At 49.5% G+C, this 9,654-nt stretch overlaps 1 protein-coding gene across 1 annotated transcript; it reads left to right on the top strand.

Annotated features, from left to right (window-relative positions):
• The first annotated feature begins 2,263 nt into the window (after nt 1–2,263).
• LOC146193335 (uncharacterized) lies at nt 2,264–4,858 on the top strand. The gene has a single exon (XM_084600522.1). It carries the CDS (start codon nt 2,264–2,266, stop codon nt 4,856–4,858), a length of 2,595 nt encoding a protein of 864 aa, XP_084456648.1.
• The last annotated feature ends 4,796 nt before the right edge of the window (nt 4,859–9,654 follow it).

Raw genomic sequence — 9,654 nt, 5'->3', positions numbered from 1 at the left:
CAGCTTCTCTGCCCGCTTCTTCATGATGTTGCAGTAAAGGTTGTTTCGTTAAAAGACGCCTCGTCTTTGCTGGCACCTTTGATGCCGTCCGCCGTCCACGGAGCCGCCAGGCCAACGCTACCCAGGGGCGCGCGACCCACAAACGTAACAACTGGTGGCAGCGGTGGGATGACCAAGCCGTAACCGTGGTTGGAGGGACGAGCCAGGCGATACCGTCGTCCAACAACTGATGAACAGCGGAGAGACGAGGTCGACCAAGCAGTGACCGTGGTCGGTGAAACGAGCCAGGCCTGACCGAGGTGCAACATCTGGTGGGAAGAGCGGAGATGTCACAGGCGTGACTCGTGAATCAAAGCAGCTCAGCGGAAAGGTGGGAGCAGTGCAACGAGCCCTGTGTGATGGCTGGTTGCCTGCAGCGGAACGACTGCGTTGGATTCTTGGCTGCGAGGTTTGGTGAGTGCGGGACTTTCTTCTACTGAGTTTTGCCAGGCTTTTGTTAAGTAGAGAACAGAGCTGGTAATTGTGTTGTCGTTGTTGCTGGGTTAATTGCAGCAAGGCAATAGTGGGCAGTAGAGAAGGCAGCATTCGGAACAGCCATGGATTTGGATTTGAAGTCGTTTCGCAAACCGAAATTGCTAGAGCTTGCGAAGGAGCTGGGTCTGAATTTGTCAGACAAACTCAGAAAACCAGAAGTGTTAAAGGCTATTCTTGAGTCGAAAGCTGAAGATGACGAGCTTTTGGAATGCCTTGAGATCATTGAAGAACGTAAGGAAAGGCTAGAGAAAGAGGAGCGTGAACGTGAACGTAAGGAAAGGCTAGAGAAAGAGGAGCGAGACCGTAAGGAAAGGCAAGAGAAAGAGGAGCGAGACCGTCAATTCGCTATGGAAATGAAACGTCTCGAAATAAACGCGGGACGCGCTGGCAGTGCAAGTCGGGCTCACGGTGCAGGAGAACGGGAATCGTTCAAAATGAGTGACTATAATGCGGCCGTTTAAGCTTGGAGAGGACATTGGTTTGTTCCTGGTTAACTTCGAGCGAACGTGCGAGAAGCAAGAGTTTTCTCGGGAAACGTGGCCACAGCGCTTGCTCACTTTGTTACCCGGTGAGGCGGCAGACGTAATCGCTCGCTTGACAAAAGAGGAAGCAGAGGATTACGACAGAGTTAAATCGAGTCTGCTAAGAAAGTACAGGCTGTCAGCAGAAGCATTCCGTCGGAATTTTCGAGAGCATGAGAAAAGCAAAAGTGAGTCGTATACAGAGTTTGCCTACAAGCTTATGTCAAACATGTATGAGTGGCTCAAAGAAGAAAAAGCGTTTGGTAACCACGATAAGATTTTGCAGTGTTTCGGGCTGGAACAGTTTTACAGTCGGTTACCCGAGAACGTGCGGTATTGGGTCATGGATAGGCCAGATGTTAGTACGGTGGATAGAGCCGCCGAGCTAGCTGAAGAGTTTGTGACGCGTCGGGCTCGTGGAGCTAAGGACGGTCAACAGGGGGGAATTCGGCTCTAAGTTTGAGAGGCCGAAGTTCAAGCCCTTTAAAGCTAAGGAGAAAAAACGTGGTGCGGATGCGAGTCAAAGCAGTCCGGCCGGCGATAAAGCGACGGAGGTAACCGAAGCCGAACGGAAAAAGAGGTTCGAGGCAAGGCAATCGCGCGTCTGTTATACGTGCCAGAAGCCTGGTCATTTTTCGGCGCAGTGTCCAGAGACGAAACCAAAGATCGTGTTTTCGTCGTTGTGCAGAAGTGACGAGAACATGAAGCTTCTCGAACCGTACACTCGAGACCTCCTCGTGAACGGGAAACAGTGTCGAGTGCTTCGCGATTCTGCGGCCACCATGGATGTTGTTCACCCTTCTTACATAGAACCAGAGATGTTCACGGGTGAATGCGCGTGGATCAAACAAGCAGTGGAAGCTCACAGCGTATGTTTGCCCATAGCCAAAGTGCTTATTGAGGGGCCTTTCGGCGCTCTTGAGACAGAAGCTGCGGTGTCATCTATGCTTCCTCCTCAGTACCCGTACCTGTTTTCAAACAAGTCCGATCACCTCTTGCGCGAAAAGGGGCTTGTTTTTGGAGAGGCTAGCGTACTGGCCTTAACCAGATCTAGAGCTCGGGAGCTAGCTGCAAAGGCGGTAATTCCGAAGACGAGGTTGTCAAGCGATGAAAAAGGGTCGGAGGAACAGCACGCTGAGATTGAGACCACGTCCGCTGTAAACACAAGTGAGCCTGAAAAATTGAAGGCACCGGATACAGGAGAGAAAATGCCCAACACGGGTAGTTTAGAAGAGCTATCTGCAGGTTTGTTCGTCGCACCTACGTCAGAGAGTCTTAACTTGTTGCTGAATGTCAGCAAGTCTGCTTTGATAGCCGAGCAACAAAAGGATCGCAGCCTTGAGAACATCCGCTGCAATCTAAAAGAAGGTATCGCCAAGAAAAATGTCAGTTTTGAAGTAAGAAATGGGGTCCTGTACCGAAAGTATCTAGACCGCAGGGGAATTGAGTTCGATCAGCTGATCGTGCCTGAGTGCTATCGTCAGGATCTGTTGCGCTTGTCGCATGGAGGTTCGTGGTCAGGACACCTAGGAATTAAAAAGACTAAGGACCGCCTATTGCAAGAGTACTATTGGCCAGGATGTTTTCGGGACGCAGAAGAGTTTGTAAAGACATGTGACACCTGTCAGCATGTGGGCAAACCTGGGGACAAATCGAGAGCGCCGATGAGGTTGGTGCCCGTCATTACGGAACCGTTCAGAAGGCTCGTTATTGACACTGTGGGACCACTACCGGTAACAAACTCAGGGTATAGACATATTCTGACAGTGATTTGTCCCGCGACAAAGTTCCCCGAGGCAGTCCCGCTTAAAGAACTCAGTTCAGTGGAGATAGTGAATGCACTGCTGTCCATATTTGCGCGAGTTGGTTTTCCTGCAGAAATCCAATCAGATCAGGGCACAGTGTTCACTAGCGCTTTGACCACATCATTCCTGGAAAGATGCGGAATAAGGCTCTTGCATAGCTCCGTGTACCATCCCCAGTCGAATTCCGTTGAAAAACTTCACTCCGTCATGAAGCGGCTTTTGAGAGCTATGTGTTTTGAGCGAAAAACTGACTGGGAGCTATGCCTGCCGGCGGCGATGTTTGCCCTAAGAACCGCGCCGCATGAAACTACAGGGTTTTCGCCAGCAGAGCTCGTGTACGGTCGGACGCTGCGATCTCCTCTTCGCATGCTTCGTGAATCGTGGGAAGGCCAGGGCGATGACCGAGTCGTAGTAGAGTACGTGCTCAGGTTGCTCGAAAGTTTGAGGCGGGCGCAGGAGTTGTCAGAAGAAGCCATGATCAAAGCTCAGCTGAGGGCCAAAGTCCATTATGATAGGACAGCTAGGACCCGTCGCTTTGAGGTGGGCGATGAGGTAATGATTTTACGCCCATCGCTGAAAAACAAGCTGGACGTGCAGTGGGAGGGTCCGGCACGGATTGTGCAAAAATTGTCGGACGTTAACTACACAGTGAGTCTGCCAGGAAAACGGAAGGTACATCAAGTTTACCATTGTAATCTGCTTAAGCCGTACAGGCAAAGAGAAGCAGTGGTGAGTATGATGGTGAACATGCCCGAAGAGCTTCCGGTCGAACTTCCGGGACTAGGTACAGTGACGAACAGGGAAGTCACCGAACAGCTAATTAGTGAATTAGTCGCTAAAGCACCGCTTTCGCCTGAGCAGAAAACCGAATTGCACGAACTCTTGCAAGAGTTTCGAGGTCAATTCTCTGATAGGCCTGGTAGAACTTCTGTCCTTACTCATGACATTGAACTTACCTCCTCTGAGCCTGTACGGTCCAAGGCGTACCGTGTACCACCCCGCCAGCGCGATATTATGGAGGCTGAGGTAAAGAAAATGTTGGAGCTGGATGTTGTGGAGGCCTGTGAGAGTGATTACACCTCCCCTTTTATTTTGGTTGAGGTACCAGGCAAGGACCCTCGTCCTTGTGTCGACTACCGCAAGCTAAACTCCATCACTAAGGATCAAATTTATCCGATCCCAAACATCGAGGAGCGCATCGAGAGAGTTAGTAGCGCTCAGTTTATTTCCACACTAGACCTTGTCAGGGGTTACTGGCAGGTTCCCCTAACAGAGCAGGCTAGTAGGTATGCGGCGTTCATTTCACCAATGGGAACTTTCCGTCCTAAAGTTTTGAGTTTTGGTTTAAAGAACGCGCCTTACTGCTTTTCAAGCCTCATGGACAAAGTGTTGCGGGGACTTGAGGAGTTCGCTTTGCCTTATTTGGACGATGTTGCGGTATTCTCGGCATCCTGGTCGGAGCACATGACACACTTGCGGGCAGTGCTAACCCGTTTGCGCCAAGCAGGCTTAACGGTCAAAACTCCCAAGTGCCAGTTGGCACGTGCCGAAGTTGTTTACCTCGGTCACGTGGTTGGACAGGGTCGTCGCCGTCCTTCTGAAATAAAGGTTGCCGCGATACAAAACTTTCCTCAGCCGCGCACAAAGACCGATATCCGGTCGTTCTTAGGTGTCGCCGGCTGCTATCAGAGATACATCCCCAGGTATTCTGATATTGCGAGTCCCCTGACAGATGCTCTCAGAAAAACGGAGCCTCAAACAGTCGTCTGGGACGAGACAAAGGAAAGCGCTTTTAGAGCCTTAAAGAGCGCTCTTACGTGCCAGCCTGTGCTACGTTCGCCAGACTACACTAAAGAGTTCGTGGTTCAGTGCGATGCTAGTGAGCGTGGCATGGGAGTTGTACTATGCCAGAAAGAGACTGGAGGAGAGGAACACCCCGTCCTGTGTGCTAGTCGCAAATTGACCGGTCGTGAGCAGGCGTACAGTGCCACCGAGTAAAGAGTGTGCCTGTCTCGTGTGAGCCGTTCAGAAACTATCGTGCTACCTTGCCGGCTCGAGGTTTATCATCGAGACGGATCACTGCTCTCTCCAATGGCTGCAGACAACCTCTTCCAAAAGCCTCGCTTTACAGCAGTATTCTTTTGAGGTGCGTTACAAAAAGGGGAGTCTCAACGGTAATGCCGATGGCTTAAGTCGAAGCCCATAACTTGAGAAGAAGCCTTTATTCACTAGTTGGTGTTTTTCTTCCTGACATAGGATTTTGAAAATTTGTATTGTATTATCTTTGTTTGAAATGCTGTTTTGAAAATGCGATTTTCAAATTTGTGGACGCGTTCCAAGTGCTGCTAAGCTGCCCTTTAATGTAGATGGGGGCATAAGAGGGAAATAGTCTGGCAAAACTTAGTGAAGTTTGTGCCGTGCTTGCTGGCTGACCGGTTGAGTTTTTAGCGTGGTTGTGATGCTGTATGTTGTCAGAAATCTCTCCTGAAGACAAGTTGCAGAGTGCCTTGGAAACCCGGACTTGCCAAGGAATTCTTCAGGCTGACTGGCTCAAGAGAAACAGAGTCGGATGATCCCGGCTAGCAGCAACATCCCGATCTCTCCGGACAGCGGATGCAGTCCCCTGCCCTTCGGGATCTCCCTTCCCCGGCGGGGCAGTCTGTTACGTTTCTCCACCGAGAAGTGGGACAGCTGACGCGGCCACCGCATAGCAACAGGCAGAACCGCGAGCGGATCGGCCATTTCGACGCCGTTCATCGGCCGCGCAACGCTTCCTCCCGTCGACAAGTCTCAGCGTGTTCCTGCCACGCGCCAAATGTGTGTGCGTGCGTGTGTGTGCACAAGCTGGCCAAGCCTGGAGATCGAGGGAAAGTGCGTCGCCCTCTCCTGTCTGCAGGAGGTGGAGGAGATGAGGTCGGAACACCTGCGATTGAGTCATTCGTCGTGAACCAACATGTTTGGCTCTCCCTTTCCTGTGAGGGTTTACCCTTTCCCTGTGAACTGGAAAAACTATAAAAAGCAGCGGCCGACTCCGCTGAGATAGAGACTACTTTGACGCGCCGTTGGCACGACGCTAGACACCAGCTGTGTGAGAGTGTCTGTAATCTCTCCGGGTCAGCTTCTCTGCCCGCTTCTTCATGATGTTGCAGTAAAGGTTGTTTCGTTAAAAGACGCCTCGTCTTTGCTGGCACCTTTGATGACGTCCGCCGTCCACGGAGCCGCCAGGCCAACGCTACCCAGGGGCGCGCGACCCACAAACGTAACACCACACTAATTGTTTATGTGTGGATTGCTGGCCATGGGCGTAACGATCTTGCAGAATTGCAGCTGCTATCGGTGCAATTCTGCCCCTGAGATAATTGCGACATGCCATCTGTGAATCTGTAATATTGTATTGTGAGAGTGTTACAGCTAGAGCAATAGCCACTTCGTCCGCAGCTAGTGTGTCTTGGCTGGGCATTATTAGTCAGTCCACCGTTTGATTTTGGTGACCTATTGTGATAGCCGGCATTCCCTGTTCAGGACCCACAGCATCGACATAGAACACGCCCTCACGCCCACCGTACTGCTTTTACAGCTTCCGCTCTTCTTTGTCGTCTTGAATGGTGAACATCGCACCATAGCAAATATACAGACTACGCCACAAAGCAGCTGCTGGTCCCTCTATGCATAAGCCATTTTGCCTCAATACGCACCTGCGTACCTGAGCGAAGAGGCAGACGTAAAGCTGCAGCTCCTAGGCCTCCATGCACAAGCCACTTAGCATCAATGCACGGCTGTGCACTGTAGTAAAGAGGCGAAGGACGTTAAGCAGCAGCTCCTGGTCCCTCTACACATCAGCCATTTTGCCTCGATGCGCATCTGCACACCGTAACAAACAGCCAGATGCGACAAAGAAGCTCCTGGTTTCTCTACACATAAACCACTTTGCCTCAATGCACGTCTGTACACCGGAGCAAAGAGGCAGATGACGTGAAGCTGGAGCGGCTGGTCCCTCTACGCACAAGCCACTTAGCCTGGATGCATGGCTGTGACAGATGCATTGCTATTTTGCAAACTGCATGCCACACATTCCCATTCAAGCTAAGAGTGGACGACTGTGTAAACGTAAAATACTGGTTATTTACTTCAATGGACAATGACAAAATTAACATGGTGGACAATGTAAAAAGAATTTGCTGCATAAAGTTTGTTGAAGCTAGTTCTACATCCTACATGTAAACAAGCTAAAACCTTAATGTGGAAGGGATGTCCTGTGTTTTTTAAAATCATCACGCTCAAACAACTTCAACACTGACAATCATGATTCAATATTATTAATATAGATAATGATACAATACTCACTTTTAGCCATACCAAAGAAATGAGAATGCAAAGGGATGTTGCTGCTTTTTCCCCGTGGATGACAGTTTTCCATGCTCAAAGTGCTGCTTCCTGTTGGCCTACGAAATCGGCTACACAAAATGGCATCTGAAAAATTTTTGGAAGCCTCATGCTAGTCTTCAACGAGAAAAGCATTGCCATACAGAAGCAGAACACAAATACTTTTACAACACACTAAGAGCACCAACTGCGGTGCTGTTTTTAGGATGACTAGGTACAGGTTTTGCTGTAGCAAGCCAAATGTTAGCCTTCAATAAGGAAAGCATTCCCATACAGAAACAGAACACAAAAACTTTTACAACACATTAAAAGCATCAATTGCACAAACGCTTGTAAGATGACCAGGTAGAGGTTTCTGCTATAGCCCACATCATGTGACTAGCGGTTATCAGAAGCCTTGTATGTGAGCATGATGCCCTAGATTCAATTTATGGCTATACTGTATTAACAAGCATGGGTTTAAAGCTACTTTAATATGATAATCTAAGAACATGGTAAGAGCTTTCAGTGCGAGACATAAGCTCAGTATCATGCACTATAAGGTGCTGCATGGCTCTAGTGCAGCTTTGGCATTATCTCGCTGTCAATAATACGGTGAAGTTCTGAGGAGCCTTTGAATATCTGTAAGGACAAAGAAACAACAATTTTGTTTTCATCTCACTTTTACTCAGCTCGTGTATTTTCTTTCTTTTTTTTTTAGCCCGCGGCATGCATGGCCTCCCAGTATGCCTGTTTTGCATAAAAGAAGGCGTTGCAGGCATCAGAGCTCACAACCCAACTGTATCGCGGCGGCGGTATGTCAAATTCGTGCCAGAACAGCGCAGAACAACGGGTCAAGAAAAGGACAAGTGCTGACTTTTTTTTTTCTTTCATCTCCTTGTCCGGTTGTTCTGCGCGGTTCGGTCCCACATGCATAACCAACATGCGCAAGGTGCTGTCCTGGTTTGTCAAAGCTGAAGGAGAGTACTAAACCTGTAGTTATTTAGTAGCTACAGCCGTTCCTTCTAGAAACTGTAGTTGCCGTAAAGCTCAAGAGAGAAAGATCAGCGGCTGACCATTAAAAAAAAAAAAAAAGCGCGACGTTTTCACAAGTGTAGGCATGTCGCACGATAGGCTCGAGGAGTGCAGAAGTTTTCTCGTATAGTTTTTACAACTCAGCACGTTGCGCATGGTTAACAAATTAACTCCTTTAAAGCTCGGGCAGGCACTCCTTTATCAGAGACAGAAAAGTTGCCCGGCTTACTAGCGCAGCGTCCAGTAATGCCGAGAAAGATGGCCCTCAGACTTGAGGCTGCACTTTAGTTAGTCGGCGCGGAGCCATCCTGTCAGTCTCGCCTAAAACACTCGACCGTTCGGCTGCTGTACAGAGCTGTTTCCTTATCCGAAAGCTCAGCACCATCGGTGCATCGAAAAGTTCCACTAAAGAAACAAAAGTTCGGTGAAATACTGACATTGGAATCGGCGGGTGAACAAAGCGTGCCAGCCGCACCAAGCCACAGCAAAAACAATGCCAGCAGTGCATTACAGCCGTAGGTATTTGTAACTGCGCAGAAAATGCAGAACACGGAAAAGTGAAGCCATCTTCCATGACTAAACTTCAACTTGTCAAGTGGATTGGATTGGCTCATTTCAGATTTTTTTGAGGATAGGTTTGGTTTCGTTCTTTTTGAGCTTGCTGCTTGCTGCGTCTATTCAGCCACTGATTAAAATTTCACCGAAGCATCATGATATAAAAATGTTTATTGGTCATTTACCTTTTAATAAAAAATTTTTGATGGAAGAATTCAACGATGAAACACGCGGAAAATAAAAAAAACTGTTTAACGGAAACGCTTTCTATCGCATCGATTCGCTCTGACATCATATAATGCAGACTTGACGGCATTACTGATTTATGCGCAGTTCAGACGAGCACGACGACTACAAACTATATGATAGCTGTGTAAAACCAAATCCAGTGGCGGACGTACGGCGGCTGTCCGCTGCGCGAACGGATTCGACCATCCGCTTTCGTACGTACGCCGGAATTCCGGCAGACGTCCGAAATCGGCCGCCGAGTTGCGGCCGAGTTCGGTTGTCCGTCGGACGTCAGTGGCTGTCTGGGCATGTACGTCAACGCTGAACACAAGACCTGGGACGCCATCTTGCTGTACGTGATCTTCGCATATAACACGGCAGTTCAGGAGACGACCAGAGCGACCCCGTTCAAGCTTGTGTACTGCAGGGAGCCCACGACGACGCTCGATGCAGTGCTGCCGCACGTAACCAACGAGGACAACCTCGACGTCACCGCCTGCCTGCAGCGTGCAGAGGAAGCCTGACGACTCGCACGGCTGCGTACTAAAGACCAACAGCGCACCGACAGCCGACGATACAACTTACGACGGCGCCACGCAGAGTACAATCCAGGA

Source organism: Amblyomma maculatum, chromosome 4, assembly GCF_055883805.1.
Source record: "Amblyomma maculatum isolate TAMU_Amacu chromosome 4, ASM5588380v1, whole genome shotgun sequence".
Classification (NCBI taxonomy): domain Eukaryota; kingdom Metazoa; phylum Arthropoda; class Arachnida; order Ixodida; family Ixodidae; genus Amblyomma; species Amblyomma maculatum.
This window is presented reverse-complemented; position numbering and strand designations above follow the sequence as displayed.

What these genes read in the sequence shown, in the direction of transcription:
- LOC146193335 (XM_084600522.1), top strand. Translation starts at nt 2,264, where the DNA reads ATGCCCAACACGGGTAGTTTAGAAGAGCTATCTGCAGGTTTGTTCGTC.